Source organism: Hordeum vulgare, chromosome 1H (assembly GCF_904849725.1).
Source record: "Hordeum vulgare subsp. vulgare chromosome 1H, MorexV3_pseudomolecules_assembly, whole genome shotgun sequence".
Taxonomy (NCBI): Eukaryota; Viridiplantae; Streptophyta; class Magnoliopsida; order Poales; family Poaceae; genus Hordeum; species Hordeum vulgare.
In genome coordinates, this window is record NC_058518.1 from 494,886,688 (window position 1) to 494,910,079 (window position 23,392).

Here is a 23,392-nt window from a genome sequence, read left to right on the forward strand (position 1 = left end):
TCCCTCATGGAACTGCAGCGAGATGGCGAGAGAGCACGGAAAATTTGCAGCTTCGAGTGGTGCGCATGGTCAATGATGACGCGACGTGCAGCATACGGAACTGACCTCCACCAGTTCATCGACACAACGTAACTTCAGAGAGAAAATAGAGGTTCAGAAGCTTCTGGATGATGCAGCGGGAACGAACAGAGCCTGAAAAATGCAGACCCCACATTCTTCCGGAGGAGCGCTGCATTTCTCGGGATTACAGGTACTTAAGATGTTATTAAGCTGAGCGCTACGATCAGTTGTAGCTCTGCATTGATACCAAGCGACGAGTTATGGGGGCTTGGGAAAACATTTGAACACTATATTTCTCGAACAAACCATCCGATCGCCTTCATTACAAAAGATTTTTACATGTATTCTCTCTACAAGAGCTATGGTGACAACAACCGACAACATCACAAAAAGGAAGAAGAATGATCATTAACCACAAGACAAAAGAAGGAGGGATGGGGGGGGGGGGGCAACAGCAAAATCAGGGGAGCCATATAATGAGCAGCGGTAAAATTAGAACCAGATACATATTTTTTGGGTCCACGGTTACTTAATGTCGTCTTGTGTTTGCACCCCGTATTGTAACACCATGTAAAAATTTGGTAAACCCAAGAAAGTTTAGCTTGCCATCTGTTTTTCTTATCCAATCTTGCACGATGGAATAATGAGTCGGAGCAAGATTTAGTTCCTGCGTACAAACGGGGAGGAGGCCAGGTTAGCTATTGTGCGGCACGAGAACCAAAAGCTCTATCCTACGCTCCCAAGCCCGGCTGAGACAAATGTTGTTTAAATTACTGTCACCGTACATACCTGTGCCAACTCCTCGACTGATATGACTCGGTTGCCCTCCTGTTCAAAGTGCTGAAAAATTGTTCCAGCAATCTCCTCCCATCTGTCGAGAGCCTCGAGCTCGTAAGGGCCGATAGCTGCGACGCAGAATTCTTTGAAATCCATACTCTTGTATGCAAGTGGTTCCAACTGAGAGAGAAACAAGAACAAGGTCAGCAACTTCAACTACTAATTACACAATGTTATAACAGGGAAAACAAAAACAAACAAAATAAAATTTGGAAAAGAAGCTCAACCAGAAACAACTACATCAGGTATTAACGCATAGCTTTCAAAATTGTATTAACAAATGGAATTTGTCCAGTAATATGAATAGTAAAACAGACATGTTGACTGAACGGTTGCATAATTCATGTTATCCAGAAAAATTAATCAAAGTATGACTACAATTATGATCGGTATTGAAAAGGCAACCCGTGTCTACATGTAAGATGTCAAAGGGAAACCATTAATTCACACCAGCACAGGGTGATCAAGAACTCCCCTTGCTGTCAAACTCATAAATTCATGAGGACTTGATAGAAAACACCTAAGATGATTCATGAGGACTTGATAGAAAACACCTAAGATGATTCATGAGGACTTGATAGATTCCAATTACTCATTTGAGTCTTCTTCTGACTGTGACACTTGGTTTTACTTAGTAATCTTAAGCTCAATATTCTTTGGATTTATAACTATATTTATAGCACACGACCCGACCTTGCATGTGGCCGGTGTAATTTGTTTACTAAGAAATTAGTTTAAGAAATTTCACAGGTTTACACATGTTTACACTATTTTTGTTTAAAAAAAATGTTTGCACTTGTTTTAAAATCGTAAGGATTCTAAAAAAAATCTATCTTTACTCGAAAATTCATTTCGAAATGTACAAAAAAATCAAAACATTCTTTAAAGAAAAAACATCAGTCAAAGGATGTGTTTTTTAGAGAAATGTTCTAATTTTCATAAACATTTAAGATTCTTAAAGAAGTGTTTCAATTTTTATGTAAACCTGAACTTTTATTAGCAGTAAGGAAATTTTCATGTTTACCAGAAAAGCCCTCAAAAAAATCATTGACAAACTATTCGATGCAAAACTGCTCTTGCATCTGATGAAGAATGCTAAGTTGGCTTCTTCACGTCCAAACTTGATTATACAAAAAGCAATAATCAGTTTTACCTTATTATTGACGTCTATTAAAATGATACACAATGCAATATAAAGCTGGTTGTGCCTTTTCTTCGTCCGGTGCAACGCACGGGCATTTGTACTAGTACTAATAAAGCACGGATCGCTTTTGTCGTACGTCATTAAATTTACCCCTAAAGTTGACCAAACTTACCCACCAATGCTACCCGTAAGTGACAAAAACGATTCGTTTTTTAAACTTCGATTCAGTTGTTCTTTCTAATTCTAAAGATATCGGTTCCTCTATTTGATCTCAAGTGTGAGGCTAGCCCAGATGGTTTTGTCCTGGTCGTCCCACCTAGCTAGGAGACCCAGGTTCGATCCCCGGGGCGGCCTACAACCCTTTTTTCTTATTTTTTGCACTTCCTCTACAATTTTTTTCTCTTTTGGTTTTATTTCGATAAACTTTGCACAAATGTTAATCATGGATTAAAGAAATGTCAGCTTTGTAGACAAAAAAATTTCCATATATACAAAAAAATGTAGAGTGCGTTTGGATAATAAATAATATATTTTTTGTTATATTTTGAAAAATATTGATCATGTATTTAAAAAAACTTTAAATGTGCATAAAAATGTTTCCATTGTATGAGAAAACATATACAAAAATATATAATGTGTATGGAACAAAGTAGACATAAAAATAGAATTTTTCATAAATGTTAATCGTGTATTCGGATAATGTAAAACATTTATATAAAAACGTTCATGATGCATACAAAATATGTAAAATGTGTATTAGAAAATTGGACATCAAAACTAAATAAAGTTTCTGATTTCACACGCAAAAAAATGTATCTAATGTATAAAAAGTATGCAATGTTGTTTATACAAGCTTTACGTAAACAAATGGCTTAGCTCTGTTCTTTCATTTATATAAACTGTTTTGCTAATATATTTTTAAAAATATTGATGTTGATATGCAACCATGAACATTTGGTATACATGTACTTGCAAATTGATTATTTTCGATGGAGCTGCCTAATATGTTTGCAATCAAATTAAGACTTGACTTAGATTACAAATGCAAACACATATATCAACAACATAAAAATAATGATCTTATGCATATGCTATCATTAATTAACAAAACATACTTTGCCATCTTCATCATAATGCAGATATTTGTTGGCATCATCGAGGGGAACAGAGACCATGCAACTTGAAACATCAAGTAAGATCATGTCCATGTTTACTTATTATATGTTCATTAATAATATAAGTTCACAAGACATGGATTTAAATTGTTTGGAATACTTGTACTCAATGTTCTTTCATGCTTTTATTTCTTGATTTGTTCATTAAATATGCATCGAGTTGGTGTATACTCCCTCTCTAACTAAGTATACTGAACATATTGAATGTTTTTCTCAAAGAGAGAGAAGAAGAGAGATCTTATGACTGACCACAATCAAACACGTTTTCATTGTATGAGCATTGAGGCCATTGTTGACAACACAAATGTGATGCCATGTGGAACTGAAAAACGTGGGCCTATTAAGGTCTTGAGTCGTGGTTATTGGGTTAAGAGTGTGTGTTATTTTCTCTCCCGTTGCAACGCACGAGCTCTTTTGCTAGTTAGTACAATAGAATAAAATTCACTGCTCCTACTTTAGACACACATACACACACAAAAATATAAAAGAATCAGCTCCTCTAATTTGAGAACGGCATATGCATTTTATTATAAAAAGGATTTTTCTTCCACGTCAAGAAAACCTTCATTATCAACGCAACTCAAGTTCGCATATGAACATAGAGGCTCTCGCATGCCTCGCTTCGGGACTGTCGCTCTCCCTCGCGTTGGTGCCACGGGTCTTCTTTATCGGTTTGGCCTCCGTCTTTTCGACGATGTACATCTCGTCACTCGAATTTTTAGATCTGGAATAAGGCAGTTGCAACGGAATGACTTACGTTCATATACATATGAGACCTTGTTTGCTCTACGACTTCAACTATTTATGTGTTCAATTCAAACTCTTAACTTATACATTTAACTATTTAAGTTCAACACTTTGTTGTCAACTACTGTTTCTCCTTCCGATTAGTGGCTTCATTGTTGAAATCCATCACTTGCTCATCGTCGTGCCCCGCGCCCTCAAAGACACACCTACAGAGCTCAACCACTCAAGTGAGTAGCGAGTACTCATCTATTCTTAGGTATGTGCAAGTCTCATGTGTTTGGAGATTTTTTGTTCTTCAAGAAAACACAAACGATTACACTAGCAACATTTTAAAGGCATTATGGAATTGAGATTTCCCACATTTATCCAAGCCTTAGAGCATCTCTAGCACACCCTGCATAACATCGACCCACAAAACGCGTTTACACTTTGCGAAAAACGACTTTGTGAGTCGGCGCGGGCGAAGGTAGAGTCAGACCCCGTAAAAAAGGATATTCATAGAAGATGCTCTTTTATGGGTCGGCTACATGGAGTCTGCTCAGGCACTGCCGTGTCGACCCGCAAACTGAAAATCCCCAATAAACGAATTTGACAACGATTCTGACAAATGAGTTTAATTTCAAACGATAAAACATAGCTCGCGCGCAAATAAAAGCATAGTTTTGTAGGACGAATGCAAAAGGACTTCATGCAAAATCGGCGACCACGTCCATCATCATCTTGGTCGCTCTTCACTTTGCACCGCATCCATCGAGGTCATCGCCGCCCCCGAATCCATCGTCGGCACTTGTTCCAACTCCGGCACCGAAATCATCGGCTACATTGGTTCCAAATCCCGGTGAGAAAACATCATCGGCACTGTAACACACACCGGTCGACGCAAGCATCCTCCTCTCCGAGATGTCTCTCCTTGCCATATCATGTCATTCTTTGCTGGTTTCGTCCATGTCATTGTGGTTCAATGTCATGATCATATTCTCTTCGGCAAGAAGCTAGGACATGGCTTTGTTCTCAGTGTCACATGCGCTTCTCTCCTCAATGGCCACCTTGCGCAACTCCTCGTCCTTAAGCATTTGCCACTTCTCTTGCTTCTCTCGTGCGTTCTTCTCGGCCAACTCTTTCTTTGTCTCCAATGTCTTCGCTAGCATCAACTCATTTGATTGCACCATGGCATCTATATTGTCCCGCAAGCTCGATGCCTCGTGTTCCCTCTTGTTCTTCTCCTTTGTCTTCTTGTCACCATCGATCTTCTTGTCACCATCGAGCTTGTTCAAGTTTCTTGGACCATCATCATCTTCATCTTCATTCATGATCGTAAGTGAACCTCTCTTCGATGGGGATTCTTTGTCAATTAACTTCCACTTGTCGCGGTCTTTGAGCATATCCCAACAATGCTCTTGGATGTTTGAGACATACCCGTGCGAGCATCCATAGACACCCCAGTCCAAGCCTTGATCAAGATTTGATCTTCCAAGATCGTATAGTTCTTCGATCTCATGCTTTTTTTTGCTTGCGCTTGCTCATACACCCCCTCATCTACCTCCTCTACTTCATATTCACCACCGTGATCATCGATGCCACCCTCCATTTCATTGTAACCAAAATCAATGAACGGGCCTTGATCGATGTCGACGGCGTTGGTGTCCAACAAGTTAACGAACTTGACAACGGCATTGTTCGAACCACCGCCACATTGAGTGACATCAAGTCACGAGCTACTACAATGGCGAAAAGCGAAGCAAGAACAAGGGATCGAAGATGCATACCTTCCCGCCATTTCATCAAACACCTCGCCTGCGGTGGAAGCTGCGCCGTTGAACGACATCGTCGGGGAACATATCACTGGGGCAGATGGAGTGGACGAAGGCGTCGACCTTTTTGTAGGAACCTTCTTCCGCTTCACGCCCGGAACCTTGCTCACTGTAGCGACCCGACCTGAAACGGTCAAGTCTTTAGTGTTTCCGTACCATCACAAGATCATGCTAGTACACGCACAATACATCAATGTATATATCGGGAGTTGAATCACAACTGCTTTATTAATCGAAATCTCATATCGAGTCCTTTATTACAATAAAGTGGCTGAAGACCAACTCATGAGATAAAACTAATCGAAAACTAGTGGAAGCTTTAAAGGTAGCCGAGTCCATCTAACTCTAAGGGCATGTCACCAAGCATAGAGCGTCTCCTCACTCCTGATCCGAAAAGTACTCCGTAACATGACACTTTGCAGTCGCGTAGGTCAGCATATTGAATATGCCGGCAAGTCACAAAGGAGAACAGGTAGAAATCATCCTCTAAATCTATATGCATATAAATCTATATGCATATATGGATGGTTAAGAACACGCCAAGTGACAGCGCGTGAAGTGATCACCGAAAGTCTTCCAAAGGAGTGTTTACTAACTAGTTGCTATCATACCCTTGTCCACACCTTTGTCGTGGCCTCTGATCAACAAAAAGAACACATTCACGACAGTCCACAAAAGTATAAAAATAAGAACACACATGGGACCATGGGATAGGAGAACAAATCCTATGCACCCAATGCAGGAGTAGCTTTTAGGCCAATAGATGAAAAAATAATGGCCTACATTTGGTCACAAGTTATATTATACCAGTTTTTGCAGAGACAACCCTTCACTTTACAAAAATAAACCCGAATTACATATCTTTCTCTCCTGTTAGTAAACATTTACATTCAGTTTTTTTATGGCTCAAGCACAAAACGGTTGGATTCTGGATCGGTTTTGATTGACATATTTGTCCTGAAGAGACCTTTGAAACAAAACCAATGCTGATTATAGTCTAAAAATATGCTTTTAATTGCTTTTTAAATTCTATTCAAAACTTGATGCGCAGTCAAAGAACAAAAATGTCATTAAAAGGTTCCGAAATCGGACATCTAATTCAAAACACATGACCGTGTTTTATTTGGACAAAAAATAAATACGCAAAGAACTTTATTGGTGGAAGCTGAGAATGTGAGACATGGATGCGCGTTGATTTCTAAACAATAGAAGGTCTATTTTGCAAATGTAGCAACTATCCATCTCCATGACCACCTCATCTCCCTCTGTTCTCCATCCAATGGCTCATCTACCATCGGAGCATTGGGCATGAGTTACGTCGGTGCACTGGATACGTCCTCGAAGAGAGATCAAGTGTATGACTATGTAGAGGCAAATAGGTGGGGAGGGTGGATCCGTGTGCAATCATTATTTTAATGAAACACATTTATTCTCTCACAAGGTTTTAGTGTAGAATTAACATATCTATAACTAAAAATATTTGCCTTTTATATAGCATAAGACTAGCTAACTAGTTCGACCGATTTGAGCAATTAATTCGGTTCGCCAACTCCAGACACACGACTTCAATATACTTGTACCTACAATCACTATTCTTATCCTGACTAATTTCCTTCTACCTCATCGCATGCCACTAATTGGTTGTGCCACACACATCGATGGGCTCCGTACGGCTCGGATCATCACATAGGAGACTATCTCATCAAGGATGCGCCTAGATTTTTGGCATTGTCATGAACTATCTGCTTTCAGTCAATTGAGGGCGAGTCACCATGTCGACGTCTCGAGCGATTCATTCTTCTGCATGCTCGATCTCGACCACAAACTCGTCGTCAACTTAACCTCTTGCACATGCACCACAACCTCCGATTATCCACGATTTTGCGAGTAGTTGAATTAACAAATTTATTTTCTAATTAAAGTAAATTTATGATTATTACCTATTTTTCAGATGAAAACGGTTTGTCTTTCTTCCCAATACCAAGACTTTGCATATTACTCTTCCACTAAAGATTACCACTATTACTCATTGTCAGCATGATGTATATTTTGTAAGATAAACTATTTATGTTAAACTTTTTTACTTTATTATAATAATGATAACGGTGTCATGAAAAACATTTTTTTACGAATACAAACTTTGATATATTGTATTTAATAATATTTTAGGTACAACTAGCAAAATCAACAATTTAACACATTTACGTATTAAGGTACATAATTTCATATCGTTCGAATATTTACCATTGAAAATATATTTTTTAGGTCTAAATGAAATAAAATGTATTGTATAGAAAGGATTTTGTTTACTATGGAAAGACTGGCAAAATCTTTTGTTACAATAGTATTTTTGTAAATCTAATAAAACCAATATTTCTATATAACTCCACAATATAGCATGGACATTAATTATATATATCACGTTTGTAGAATCCTTAAATATCTAAGGAACCATCAGTAAAGTGTTTCAGAGGGTTTGAATCTGGCGAGTAACATGACAAAGATTTTAAAAGTACAAGACTATTAAAATTATGTGTAACAAATTCAATAATCCCAGATTGTATGAAGTGTCAACGGTTTTCTTTGATCTTTCTTTCACTGCTGCTTCTTGGCGGTATTCATTTCTGATCAAGTTGTGTGAATATGTAGAATTTAAACTTATGTAAACTGGAAATTTTGTACTTGATTTTTTGCTTCGATTTCCTCAAAACAAAAGCATGTGTAACTTCTGTAAACTGCGTACCCATTCCGGAAATACCTTCTAACTCGCTTGAAACCAGTCCAGTCTGCATATTCAATAAGATTTTAGTATCATATACGCTAATTTCATAAAAGGTCATGTATTATGTCTGTGTTTCAAGTCTATAGACTATAGAAGAGAAGTCTATAGAATAGAAGATTTGTTCTCTTGTAGTGTAACTTCCTTGACATGCCTCAGGTGTGTAGAAATAAATCACCTAACCGAACACAGAAAAAAGGGTAGTATCGGAATCTGAACATTAGACCAGTAATAGAAAACTGTTTTATCTTTTATGAGCATTGGAAGGGAGCTGAGTTAGACGAGCTTGGCATTGAGCTAGAAGAACTCACGGTGAATTGAACAAAGGAACCACCATCATCATCTGATAATAAATATAAAAAATACCATGTAGCAAATTAAACAGGAAATGCATTGTTAGCCAAGCTTAGACTCAAGAGAAAATATGCTTCTCCACGAAATGATGATACATAATCTAGAACTTCGGTTTACAAATGTGTTCATATGCACATGACAATTGAAAAGCATTAAACAAGGAATAATAACTAGCAAAAACTATGGGATACTCACAGCCATTTTCTTTCAGTCTGTCATTGCTCAACGAAACATGACTTTCTGAATCCTGGCTTATTATGCACTCAACCCTACAAGTACTACATTGGTTAGACATGCTAAGATGGAACCTGGTCCATATGCATGTGGATTTTTTTTTCCAACCGGGCTTTCTCCCCTTTCCATTACTTTCATAACGAAAATACAATGTTTTAGGACCAGAAAAGAGAGGGAAAGGGAAAAAAGCGAGCTCGGAGCAATATCAGGAAACCCGTCATTGACGCCTGTCGTCAGGAACATGAATCACAGAACGAAAACCTGATATCACCCTAAACTACACAGCAAGGAATACAAGTATCAGTACCACAACATCTAACACCAGACGAGGCGCACCAAAAGAACAACAGAGACCAAACTAAAAAGAAATTTCGAGCACCACCATGGACAACAGGTCACCATCATCGCAAATCAGCATCACCATTCATCCCAGATTTCTTCATCCTCAGCCTGCTCGTTTGCTTCTGCCCGCGGCGGTTGTCCAAATTAAACCAATGGCCCTTAGCATAAGTGCTAATCACAGTTCGCTAATGCGCTGTTGGAATCAAACGGATCTGAGATTTTGGTCTTGAGCGTCGCTGCATGCTCTACTAAGCAAATAGCTTAATGCAACAGAAGTTGGTAGAAGAAGCAAGCAAGCACGATATAGAATTAAAAGCGAGCAGAAGAATTTGTGCAAACATGAAACACACAAATCAAGTACTACCTCCGTCTCAAAATAAGTGTCTCAACTTTGTACTAGCTCTAGTACAAAGTTGTACTAAGCTTGAGACACTTATTTTGAGACGGAGGAAGTAATAGCGAAATGAAAAACTAGTTGTGCCAGTTTTTACTGGGTAGTTGGATAATGCATATTTCGTTTGGAGATATGCGCGTAAAAAATCAGATACGGAGTATTTCACTCATTTTGCTTTGACACATGTGATTTCTTCTTCTTTTTCTCTAACCCAATCATTGTTTGACATCAGTAATTTATTGCACTCAACATATTATATTCTTTCAGTCCAGGATCACTCATCCATACTTTTAGATTGATTCCACACTCCGTAACACTCTTATCTTTTGAAGCAATGATCCGTTTTTCAATCGGCTTTTAGATCTGGTTTCATGACATTTAATCTTTAAAACAAGATCAATTTTGGTCATGGTTTGAGCTAGTTCAAAATTCAGATATTGATACAATAATGAAACTTACATGATACACCCTGCATCCACATATATAGAGTCTAATACGTCTTTCGAGGTAGTTTTTGACCAACGATAAAATTATTATATCATCACAAACTCTTTTCAGAAATCCGAGGTATGCTTGTTTAACATGCATGTCGAATAATATTGTGGATGGACGGAGTATGCCGGATGGTACATGACATTTAAATCTTTAAAATAAGATTAATTTCGGACATGGTTTGAACAAGTTCAAATTCGAATGTTGATACAATAATGAAACTCATATGATACTCTTTTCAGTTTTTAAAGTGTTTTATCTTTTAAATGAAAAATCCAATTAAAGATCTGTTTTCATCATTAAATCCATCGCGACGAGATCTTCGAAACTAGATCTCGTATTAATATGTTTCGACGATTTATTTTTTGGATTAAAAGTTGTCATATCTATTATGCATGAATTGCCATGGTGTTTACATTAAAGTTGTCATGATATGTTTCAACTATTTTTTTTCTACCTTCAAAAGTAATTTTAACATAGCCATGATGGATTATCAAAAATTACCATGATCCATGCATTAAATTTGTCGTGGTTAATTACTAAAAATTACCATGGTCAGTTAATAAAAATTGCTGTAAAAAGTTGTTGAAAATGTAACGATAGCTTTGAATCTAGAAAAAAATAGAACATATCATGACAACTTTAACGTAAACACTATAAAATTACCGTTCGAACATCATGGTAACTTTTGGCCAAAAAATATTTCATCAAACATATCAACATGACACCTAGTTTTAAAAATCTCATTAAGACGGATTTAATAATAAAAACAGATTTTAATTAGAAGATAAAAAATTTAAAAGTCAAAAAAAAATCACTGATGCCATTTGTTTTGACGTGGCAAACTAGATGGTAATAAATGCATTTGAATCATATTGCTTGGTGTTATACATACGGGCATATAGACATTAGCTTTTCCAGAAAAAATCAATACGTAGTTTATGCAAAAAATCAATACATAGTATATGTGGGGCCAGGGGCGAGCCACATGAGGCCATTTGCCGCTTCCAACTCACTGCCATGTGGGGCCGAGCTGCAGCTGTACGACAACAAGCCCTCCTCTACGTGTGCCTGTTCTTGGGTTGTGTAGCAGGCTGTGATCTACTCCCTCGGTTTTTAAATATAAGTCTTTTAAGAATTTTTAGTAAAAAAGTACATACAGATGTATATAGACATACATTAGAGTATAGATTCGTTCATTTTACTTCGTATGTAGTCCTTTAATAGAATCTTTAAAAAGACTTATATTTAGGAACGGAGAGAGTAGTGTGAGAGTAGTTAGACAGCTAGCGAGTTGTAGTCCACCACTTTTCGGATTGTGCGGTCTCAGTTCTGGAGTAGTTTGACGTCGTCGTCAAGCCTTAAAACCTAAAGCTTATCCGAATAATCACGGCGAAAACTGGTTTCTTGCTCGCTCTGTACTCTGTACAACACGGGGCTTCAGTCAGAAGCACAACAAACGAACACGCCGATCGTACGGTGATCGGACTAAGAAAGAGCTAGTCTCGCACGCACGCGCGGCTGGACCAGGAGCAGCTCGTGATTCACTCACTGATTGATCAGTGGCACACGATGGTCTCGAAGCAGTCGATCCCGTCGAACTCCGGCGCGAGCCGCGGCAGCCGCAACGTCGGCGACTTCCCCTTGCCCGGCTGCTGCTCCGCCTCCGTCGGCGGCCCGCCCTGCTTCTTCCCCTCTTGCCCTGCTCTGGCGCCCTGGTCCTCGTCCCGCAGCTTCCTCCCCTTCCATGAGAACCGAGCCCGGCTGGTGCCGGAGCCGGCGCCGGCGGCGATGTCGGCCGGCGACGCGCTGAGGATGGAGAAGGCCAGCACCTTGTCCATGCTCGATGCTCGATGGAGAAGGCTAACACCTTGTGCAGCTCCGGTGGCCGATGCTTTTTCTTGCACGCACCCTGTATGACTTTGCTTGAATCAATCAATTGGCTTTGCTTGCTTGCTTGCTCGGATTGGTGAAGGGAGGGAGGGGACGCGACCCGGCTTATATACGGCGGAGCATGGTCATGGACATGGAGCAAGTTTTGGGCAAGTCGGTTTCTAGCGCTGGAGGAGACCAGAACATTCGTGGACGCGGTCGGGGTAGCGACCTCGTGACGCACGCGGTGGCGTGGTGGACGTTGCAACCGTCTCGCGGTTTTCCCACGTGTTTATGTCGTTTTCCTGCTGTGCTGCTTTCGGTTCTGAGATTTCAGGGGCAAGGGCAAAACTATTAATCTTTTCGATTGATTGCAAGTTATTATTACTGCATGGGGAGTCTTTTGAAAATATAAAAACATTTGAGAGGATGGACATCAGATGCTCACTCTGGAGCAGAGCAAGGGACAGAAACATCACCAGAAGAGGAGATGACTGCCTCCATTGTTCGTTGAAGGACGTCAGAGCATTATGATGGCAACGAGTATCCATTATCCGCGTATCCTATGAATAAAAACTTTATTATGATAAAAAAAATATTAGATAAAAGTTTATTCATGTATATACTATATAGAAAGGGTTAATTATGCTTTTGCCCTCAGTGGTGTTCATTTGATCAGTTTTGCCCTCAATTGCGAATCGTGCTCAGTTTTGTCACTAGTCAGTGCGCAACTACTATGACGAAGTCAAACAGGCAGTTTTGAGTTCATTTCGTCCGCCGACGTTAGTGGTAGTGGGTCCCGATCTTACACGTGGGACCGTGTGGACGTGGGTCCGGAGCTGACATGTGGGACCGTGCAACAACGTCCCCAAATCAAAGCGGCCACTCGACGCCACTCTGTCCCGTCACCGCCCACCCGTCCTACGCCGCCGCCGCCACCAGACTATGTGCGCTGGTTTTTTTTAATGAATTTGTTTTGATCATTTGAATTCTGGTCAAATCTAACTTTGATCAACATTTAAAGAAATCTAAAACATCAAAATGAAAACTAACCCTGAATGCTTCTTAGTCACTTCAAAATGAAGCTGTGGTGCGATATTTGAAAATTTCATGTTTCAAACCTCAAACCACTTCTCTTCATTTCATACGTCAATTTTTTGTCATTTGAACATATGTAGTACTTGTTTATCAACTTAAATTGTTAGTATATGACATAAGAAGACTATGTACGCTGGTTTTTAATTTTTTTAATTTTTTATGTCCATTTCAATTATGGTCAAACCTAATGTGCTAAAAAAGAGCTCCAAAGGTAGGGTAAACGGCCTCATTTCTAAGCAAGGTTTTTTTTGACCTTGTCTAAATCAGCCAAATAACTTTCCTGCACGTATATTCTATACACACACTTTTCTTTTTTTGAATTTGTTTTGCTCATTTGAATTCTGATCAAACCTAACTTTGATCAAGATTTAAACAAGTCTAAAACATCAAAATGAAAAATTAAGCCTGGATTCTTCTTAGTCACTTCAAAATGAAGTTGTGGTGAGGTATTTGAGGTGTTTGAAATTTTTATGAGAAATGTGCTAAAAGAGCTCCAAAGGTAGGGTAAACGGCCTCATTTCTAAGCAAGGTTTTTTTTGACCTTGTCTAAATCAGTCAAATAACTTTCCTACACGTATATTCTATACACACACACTGTATATTCTATACACACACTATGTGCGTTGATTTTTCTTTTTTTGAGTTTGTTTTCCTCATTTGAATTCTGGTCAAACCTAACTTTGACCAAGATTTAAACAAGTCTAAAACATCAAAATGAAAAATTAAGCCTGGATCCTTCTTAGTCACTCCTAAATAAAGTTGTGGTGAGGTATTTGAGGTGTTTGAAATTTTTATGAAAAATGTGCTAAAAGAGCTCCAAAGGTAGGGTAAACGGCCTCATTTCTAAGCAAGGTTTTTTCGACCTTGTCTAAATCAGTCAAATAACTTTCCTACAAATATATTCTATATATACAAACTATGTGCGCTGCTTTTCCTTTTTTTGAATTTTTTTTGCTCACTTAAATTCTGATCAAACTTAACTTTGATCAAGATTTAAACAAGTCTAAAGCATCAAAATAAAAAAAATCAAGCCTGGATCCTTCTTAGTCACTCCAAAATCGTTAGTATATGACATAAAAGACTATGTGCGCTGGTTTTCATTTTTATGATTTTTTTTTTCATTTTTAATGCCCATTTCAATTCTGGTCAAACCTAACTGTGACCAACATTTAAACAAGTTTAAAACGTGAAAATGAAAAAACTAACTCTGTATCCTTCTTTGCACTCCAAAATGAAGTTGTGGTGAGATTTTTGAATTTTCATGTTCATTTCCACAAAACACTTCTTTTCACTTCATACAAAAGAGTTCGAGATACTTGAAATATCACATAACACACATGGACTTGTCGTTTTAATGTATGTAGACCTTGTTTATCAACTTAGTATATGACATAAGAACACTATGTGCGCATGTTTTTGATTTTTTAAATTTTTTTATGCCCGTTTGGATTCTGGTCAAACCTAACTTTGACCAACATTTAAACAAGTTTAAAACATGAAAATGAAAAAACTAACCCTGGATCCTTCTTAGTTACTTCAAAATGAAGTTGTGGTGAGGTTTCTGAAATTTTCATGTTTATTTCACCAAAACACTTCTCTTCACTTCATACAAGAGAGTTTGAAATACTTGAGATATTACATAAGACAAATGGACTTGTCGTTTTAATATATGTAGACCTTGTTTATCAACTTAAATCGTTAGTATATGACATAAGAAGACTATGTGCGCTCGTTTTTCATTTTTCTGATTTTTTAGAATTTTTTATGGCCATTTGAATTATGGTTAAACCTAACTTTGACTCCCCAAACCCCGCTAACCCTATCGCTGAACAAGGACCGTCCATCTAACCCTAGCATCGAACAAAGACCGTCGATCTGCGAGGAGGAGGAGGGCGATCCGCGACATACAATCTAATTGGCTGTGCGATTTCCACGCCTGCATGCGGGGGAGGCGTACGTGGGCATGCATGCGGGGGAGGCGGACGTGGGCATGCATGCGCGGGAGGGGTTTCTTCCTCCGCCACCTTCTTCCTCGACTACCGCACACTGAGATCGCCGCCTTCTTTCTCGAGTATCGCGCCCGCTGACCAGCCGACCGCCTCGCGTGGCGGCGGTGCCATCCTCGACAACCGCGCCCGCTGACGAGCCGGCCACCTCGCGTGTTGCACGCTGGCACCGCCGCCTCGCCTACCGCGCACTGGCACCGCCGTGTGCAGTAATGCCGCAGTTCGACCGCCTCGGCTGTCGCGTGCATCAATGCCGCGGTTCGACCGACCCCGACGCCTCGCCTATCGTGCGCATTAAAGGTATGGTTCTGCCGCCCGACGCCTCGCCAAAGTTCGTTAATGCAGTTATCCGTTGCTTTGAGTTCATACTTTGAGTGGGGCTCGCAACTTAATACCTGTGAGATGTTCTGGATATATATCTCAAGGTGGATGATTAGAGAGTAGATGCTGATGGATAAACGGTCTACTTGTCTTGGCGTACTGCCCATTACTTTTGAGCCTCTAACTTTCTTGTAGCATGATTAGCCGCGTTTATAATTCTGTCAAATGCCCAGCTGTAATTTGTTTACCTAGCATAGTTGTTTATCGTATTTTGGGAGAGAGACATCACTAGTGAACATCATGAGACTCTGGTCCATATTACCACCATTATTTACACCTCCATCATTTACTATTTTTATTTACTTTTCCGTTGCAATCACTATCGCTATTCCTGCTTGTGTTTTTCTCCTTTGCAAACTACAAGGCCGGAGAGATTGATAAACTCTCTGAACTCATTGAGAGAAAAGTTATTTATTGTGTGTGGAGGTCCACATCTTCTGCTAGCGCCAGAGCAACGGACACCTACTTGTTGATCCTCGGAGTCCTCCTGTTCGATAAACCCTACAGTCCTTGTGTAAAGGAAATTTGCTGCTGACTACATCTCCACCTTTCACTTGAAGAAACCAACGAGGGGCGAGAAGTATATCCATCAACTCGTCATCACGCGTCGCCCGTGGTCTCCCCGCCGGAGACATCCCGTGAGAGGCCGGCCCTTCCCGTCGTCGCGCGCCCGCCACCCCTGGCCCTTCCCATCGCCGCGCAGCCGCGTTCACCACCCCCAGCCCTTCCCGTCGCCGCGCATCCGCGCTCGCCGCCCCTCATGCCTCGCCGGAGGTCCCGCTCCCACCGGAGCAGGCAACGCTGCACCAGGACGACGACCCCGACGACACACATCGGTTGCTGGCGGCGCTGGCGTAGTCGACAGAGGAGGCCCTACGGGCGGGTGTGGAGGAGGCCTTAGACGAAGCGCAGGTCGTGGCGGGGGTGGAGCAGGCCGTGGCGCTGGAGGCGGCGGCGGAGGAGGACTACTGGCTTCTGAGCAGCGACGACGACGGCGCGACGGGGGCGACGGTGGCGGTTACGCGACGGTTATCGACCCCACGGACGAGGATTACATTAGTATTTTTATATAAAATTCCGTTCGAATCGATGTAATATATCCTAAAAATGAATGGAATTTGAATTGTTCCTTTATAATTTGCTTTATACATTACACCCACGGTTCTTTGCTGGGTCCCACAAGCCACAAGAGCACCGGTCTGATCGCGTAGCGCGTTTGTACCGCCTGATCCCACCTGTAAGAGCTGAGTCAAAACGTTGACCTGACGGAGACGACAATGTTCATGGAATGAGTTGGTATGGACAAAATAGGGACAAAACTGAGCACGATTCACAACTAAGGGCAAAACTAAGCACGGAGACACCACTGAGTGCAAAAGGATAATTATCCCATATAGAAAAGCATGTAACCCAACGCATACATCGGATATGGGTGTGAGATTATATAACCCATAGTCCCATACCCATATACCCATTACTCATATAAAGTCTATGTAAACTCAAAATTATCACTAAGCCTACAATACGTCAAGAACTTTAGAACTGAAAATGCATGACTATGGGTTGTTATTTATGACTTATATAATGTTGTTTATGTAGCGACCTCGTCACGCATACGGTGGCGCGGTGGAGGTTGCAACCGTCTTGGGGTTTTCGGTTTTCGCACGTGTTTATCTTCTTTTCTTCCTATGTTGCTTCCTTTGCATGTGATAATTAACAAATCTAATACTTCCTTTGTTCATTCAAAAATATTTATCTTTATCTCTTTATCTAATTCTAATCTATACGTAATAATAAAGCGGTTATTGTTTTTTCGAAAACCCGTCACGTCATTTTTACAAAAACACCCGTGCAGTTTTATGTATTCAACCCGCAATCCTTACGTAAGTTGATCTGGAAAAAACTTTGGCAAATTAACCCCTGCATTATGTAATAATTCCGTCTGTCCTCCTTATCCAGTGGAGGAGAAGGTGGAAGGGGTGGGGGCATTTTTGGCTGGGCGCTCGTCGTCGTTGGCCGGCGGCCGACACAACCCCTCCGCCTCCGACCCTCTTGGCCTCTCTAGGTGGGCGTCAGCGCGAGTGACCGCATCTTCCCCGTCCCGCCAAGGGGCGGGCATTAGCTAAAGCGCCAGGAAAGGAGTCAACCGCTCAGAACAGAATTAAAGGATGGATGAGAGCGAACAAAATACTAGAACGGAACGAAGGTTGCCGTGGGTGCCGTGCTCGCCGGAGAGGAAGGCAACGACAAGGCCGAGCGGGCGTCGGATTAGAGGAAGAGAGGGGCATCGCATGCACTCGACGGACCCACGATTTGCCAAAGCAGACCGAGCCGGTGTAAGATCAGAGGAAGAGAGGGTCACCGCGTGCACTCCCACGATTTGCCAAAGAGCAATGGCGGGATATCACGAGGCTGGATCTCGGTGCCGCTCCCCCACACAACTTACCTTGGTATGCCCTTGCAGACCTGGACGCTGCATGCCTACTCCGGCTTCCTCTCCTGGCCCAGGTCCGGACACCGCGGTCGTGGAGTGCATCATCGGCCTGAAGAGGTGCCCCCAAGAGGGAACATCAGCGGTGCGAGGGAGGAGCTTACCGCGCGCATCCATGGCTCACTGTCAAGGGCTGGTTGTTTGTGGAGAAGAAGGGAACAGAGAAGGGGGGGAGGGGGAGTACGCGGGCTGGAGCACGAGCGTGTGTATGTGTGTGGCCTGGAGCACGACCAAGCACCATGGACGGGGCGGAGAAGAGGACTAGAGTAGCGGTGTTTTGGATAAGGGCCACATAGTGGGATAAGCTCTCGATGGAGATTTTTGTGTGTTGTTGCTTTGCTTTTTTAATGGCCGCGCCCACAGCTGGTGGGTGTTGTTATGTGTTCTAGCACAGATTAAAAAATTTGAATGAGCACAGATTCTTATTACTTTCTACTCCCTCCGTTCCTAAATATAAGTCTTTGTAAAGATTTCACTAGTGGACTGCATACGAATATATATAGACATACTTTAGAGTATAGATTCAATTATTTTGCTTCGTATGTAGACCCTTAGTGAAATCGCTTAAAAGACTTATATTTAGGAACAGAGGGAGTATATTTTAACATAGTACACTCAAAGTCCCTACGAGAATACATTCACACTAAGAAACACACATCCCATTCCTATGAACATCTTCAAGGGACTAAACTTGCGCATCATTTTTAGATCGAAGAATTTGCGAGAGACGGCTTCGTAGTCGACGAAAACGTCTCCTTTCATTGAAATACATTAACATAGAATAAATCCAAAAAAATACGAGTGAAAGCACATCGTCAAAAAACCTGAAATAAATCGAGAGAAATGCAAGCACCAATGTCAAATCTGGGGCTTAAGTTGTGATGGAGAGGAGATATCACGGTCCTCCTAATCATCCAACCACATGATTATCGTTACTTTTTGTTCTTAGTCGTTACTGTCACACCTTGGTGTTCATGCCTACCACATTTTATGAAACATTACAAGGTACAATAATTAAAAGTGAGTGAATTATTGAAAATAAATATTTCTTAAGGGAGAAGATATTTTGAGCTCATCACGACTTGTCGATACTTCAAGTATTCCTCAACTTTGGATGTCACCGGTGTCGTTCTTTTGTGGGAAGAGTGTCACCGATATCATTGGTGATATTGTGAGGAGAGAGGGAGGGATGAAGAGTAGAGAGAATGCGACATCGATGCATCTTGCTCGCGTCCTGTTTCGTCCGCACGCTAGCTGGAAGATTTGCTGATAACTAAGATATTCGTAAACTTTGATGTCACTGATGTCGTTGGTGAGATAGGGAGGAAAGGGGGATGGATGAAGAGTGGAGAGAATGTGATAATAGTGCAACTTGCACGTGTCCTGTTTTGCCCCGCACACTAGGTGGAAGGGGCACTCCCCTCCTTTTTACCATCTTTCTCGCAGCTGTGCGTACCGTAAGTCTGATCTCCAATGAGTCTCGATAATGATGTCCACGGAAGTGGCCATTGTGGCGTTGGGGGGGGGGGGGCGCTCCTACTCTTAGCGGCAACATGTCAACAAAAAAGCGCCAAACATTGTAAACTCTTTACGTTTCAACCATCATGTTTTTCATATTAAACCCCGGAGTTACCTATTATCGATCAAGTCAATAAGTCGGCTTGGGACTCAATTAGCGGAGTATGAGGATGATGACATGAGAAGAAGAGAGTGAGTAATGCTACATTAAGGAAGAAATATGAAGTCATATGTGGGATAATTATGTGGTGCACAATTAAACAGTTCAGTACATAATTAAAGGAGGTTGCATATCTGCGCATATTCGGATACAATAAGTGGTGTGTCGACGGAAGACTTCATTGATGAATGCAAAAAAAGCTCGTTGTCTGGGATACTAAAGAAACTCTTTGAGAGACAAGAATAATAGTAGGACGAAACAGACGAAAATAAGTGAACGCGTGTGACACGTAACAATGTCTCCCGTTGCGATACATGAGCATTTGTGCTAGTAATACTAAAGTATCTATTGAATCTGTCAGAATACCCGTTGCGGCATTTTTACAAAAACGTCTTCCTCTTTCATGGTAATTGAACCCGCAGTCCTGTTTTTATTTGAGATAACGTTTCACTTTTACAAAAAGCAACCCCTATCCAATCCAGCCCGTGTTCATCCCCTTCATCTTATCCACTCCCAGGCGACCGCCGACAGCTCTCTCCGGCCTCTGCCGGGGCCTAGCCTGCCGACAACAGTAGCACCAGCAAGGGACAGGAAGAGCGGCCGAATTTTCTCGAAGAGGGGTGCCAAGATGATGGCCAACATTGACTACCATGTGATTACTAAGTGTTGCAAATTCTCAAGTGTGTTGTCGCAGGTCACACATGGACTTTTCGTAGAAATCTCACAATGAGTACCATCTTCTGAGACAGCTAAATTATTTGTACACAACTTTTTTTATTTTTTTACAAATAACCATTTGAAGCAATTTTGTTATTTTATTGCTACATATTTGATATATTGTCTTGGGTACTATTTTTAGGCAATGTAAACAAATTTTGTTATATTAAGAAAAATATTTCTAATAAATTTCTAATATTTATCATTATGATTTTGTAGTATAAACGGAAGTATATTATATATCGCAAGATACTTTTTTTACCATGAATTTTCTACGAAAATCTCTTGTTTCTATTTGTTAAAAGTTCACAAAACCCAACACTACTCCACAATATATATATGTGCATGTATTATATGTATAGCTCTTGTAGAATCCTAAAATATTCAAAGAATAATTGATGGTGCATATAGAAGTCTTGGAGTCTAGAAAATAACTTGGCAAAGGTTTGTAAAGTAGAAGACAATTAAGTTTATGTGCAACTAATTAGATAATTCTAGATTATATGAAGTGTTAATGCATGTACTTTCATTCTTCACTTCTAGCCGCTTGCTGGTGGTGTCCATTTCTTGGTCCAATTGTGCGCATATATAACATTTAAACTTTTGTAAATTCCAAACATTTGCAGTTGAATTTTGCTTTGATTTAATTCAAAATAGAACTTGTGTAAGCCGTGTACCCAATCCGGAGATACCTTCTAACTCACTTGATGCCAATCCGCTCCTCCAAGGCTAACCCTAACCCGATTCATAAGATTTTTGTATCATGGCTAGGTTAATTTTATAAAAAAAAAAGACACGTACTACCTCCGCACCAAATTAAAGTTCTTGCTTTATCTTTACTCTTTAGTTAAACTTAAGTTTTACCAAGTCTATAGAAAAAGTGTGGAGACATCTGGTTTTCTCTTTTTCATTTTTCTTAGAATATGGATATAGTTTACGAGGTTTGGTAGGGAAGGGGGAGCAGGATAAGGGGAAAATGTCGAAAACTCACAAAATAATGTTTGAGTTATGTGGAAGAGTATAGTTGTTGTTTTTGAGCAAAGCGAGGCTGAGCTCGTGCGGCTCGGCACGAGAAGGCTAGTTTTGCCACTCGTGAATATTTACTAAACATCCACCACCTCGGCAGCCGTTCGATCTCGCGTAGTCGTCCGATCCGCTCCCGGACTTAATTCCTGAAACGACGATCGAGTTGCAGAAACAATCGCTTTGTTGCAAAAAATAAAATTTGGATCTATTAATTCCTGAAACAACGGTCGAGTTTCAGAAATAATTGATTTGTTGCAGATTTTTTTCCTGCGCCTTTTTGCACCATAGGTACTCGTGCGGAAGATTTTTTTTTTTGCAACAAAGGTCATGTTGCAAAAAACGTTTGCAACATAGGTTAGGTTGCAATTTTTTTTTCGTCATAGATAATGTTGTGTCCTATTCCTGCAACAAGACATTCGTTGCAAAAAAAATCTTGCAACACACATGATGTTGCAGAAAAAAATTCTTCCTCCGCCTGCTCCCGGCGGTGGGCTTCCTCCTCTTGTTCCCGGCGACGGGCTTCCTCCTCCTGCTCCCGGCGACGAGCTTCCTCCTCATGCTCCCCGCAGCGGCGCTTGGACCGCCTCCTCGCGAAGAAGACGAGCGCCACCACGACCGCAGCCGCGACTCCGACGACAATCGGAGGGCGTCCCCCCGCCCCACGACGACGAGGAGGAGGACGACATGGACGGACGCCGGCGGGGGGATGGATATCGTCGGCGAGGTGGGGATCTGGCGATCCGACAAGGTGGGGATCTGGCGATCCAGCAAGGTGGGGATCCGGCGCGGGGCTGGATCTTGTCGGCGAGGTGGGGATCCGGCGAGCTGGCGAGGACCGAAGGCGACGGCGGTTCGTCGGACTCCGGCAGGCTCGTCCCCGGTAGCAGAGGAGCCACGACGAGGAACCTGGAGTGCTCCAGCTTCAGCCCTCGTTCCTGAAACAATGCTCCAGTTTCAGGAACGGGCGCAACCAGGTCGTTGTCGCGTGCTACGTCAACAAAAGTCGTTCCCCGGCAGTGGTGCCACAGATCCTTCTGTCGTCTCTTGAGCTCGCGTTGGTTTTTCCCTTGAAGAGGAAAGGGTGATGCAGCACAAGAGCAGTAAGTATTTCCCTCAGTTTGAGAACCAAGGTATCGATCCAGTAGGAGGGTCTCGTCAAGTCTAGAGTACCTGCGCAAACACAAACAAGCTTGCACCCAACGATTCAAAGGGGTTGTCAATCCCTTCAAGATTGTTTGCAAAGTGAGATTTGAAGACGGAAAGTGCAACGAAGTAAAAAGTGTAAGGCTGGAAATATGGTGTGTAGTAGACCCGGGGGCCAAAGTGTTCACTAGAGGCTTATCTCAAAATAGCAAATATCACGGTGGGTAAACAAATTATTGTCGAGCAATTGATAGAACCGCGCAGAGTCATGATGATATCTAAGGCAATGATAATACATATAGGCATCACGTCCGAGACAAGTAGACCGATACTTTCTGCATCTACTACTATTACTCCACACATCGACCGCTATCCAGCATGCATCTAGTGTATTGAGTTCATGACGAACAGAGTAACGCCTTAAGCAAGATGACATGATGTAGAGGGATAATCTCAAACCAATGATGAAAACCCCATCTTTTTACCCTTGATGGCAACAACACGATGCGTGCCTCGCTACCCCTTGTGTCATTGGGTGAGGTCACCGCACGGTATGAACCCCAAACCAAGCACTTCTCCCATTGCAAGAATCATAGATCTACTTGGCCAAA

At 41.4% G+C, this 23,392-nt stretch overlaps 1 protein-coding gene and 2 long non-coding RNA genes across 6 annotated transcripts; 1 reads left to right on the forward strand and 2 right to left on the reverse strand.

Annotated features, from left to right (window-relative positions):
• Positions 1-680: 680 nt before the first annotated feature.
• Positions 681-929, reverse strand: LOC123418619. The gene is made up of 2 exons (XR_006617863.1): positions 850-929; positions 681-727 (listed from the first exon to the last, which is right to left on the reverse strand). It is a non-coding gene; the product is annotated as an uncharacterized LOC123418619 (long non-coding RNA).
• Positions 930-11,753: 10,824 nt separating this feature from the next.
• Positions 11,754-18,548, reverse strand: LOC123449588. 4 transcript variants are annotated; one of them, XM_045126890.1, is made up of 3 exons: positions 18,173-18,261; positions 12,721-12,804; positions 11,754-12,566 (listed from the first exon to the last, which is right to left on the reverse strand). In XM_045126890.1, exon 3 carries the CDS (start codon positions 12,208-12,210, stop codon positions 11,929-11,931), a length of 282 nt encoding a protein of 93 aa, XP_044982825.1. In that variant the 5' UTR covers positions 12,211-12,566; positions 12,721-12,804; positions 18,173-18,261; the 3' UTR covers positions 11,754-11,928. The 4 variants fall into 4 exon arrangements, with proteins under 4 accessions (XP_044982825.1, XP_044982817.1, XP_044982809.1 ...); XM_045126874.1 differs by having other exon boundaries at positions 12,239-12,566; positions 12,690-12,804; positions 18,173-18,548; XM_045126882.1 differs by having other exon boundaries at positions 11,754-12,804.
• LOC123449616 lies at positions 12,813-15,036 on the forward strand. The gene is made up of 2 exons (XR_006632030.1): positions 12,813-13,550; positions 13,839-15,036. It is a non-coding gene; the product is annotated as an uncharacterized LOC123449616 (long non-coding RNA).
• Positions 18,549-23,392: the final 4,844 nt, after the last annotated feature.

Coding starts and splice junctions, on each gene's coding strand:
- LOC123449588 (XM_045126867.1), bottom strand. CDS start 18,334: ATGGATGCGCGCGGTAAGCTCCTCCCTCGCACCGCTGATGTTCCCTCT. Junction 12,805..18,172: donor GTCTGCAAGGGCATACCAAG/GTAAGTTGTGTG, acceptor TTTTATTCATAG/GATACGCGGATAATGGATAC.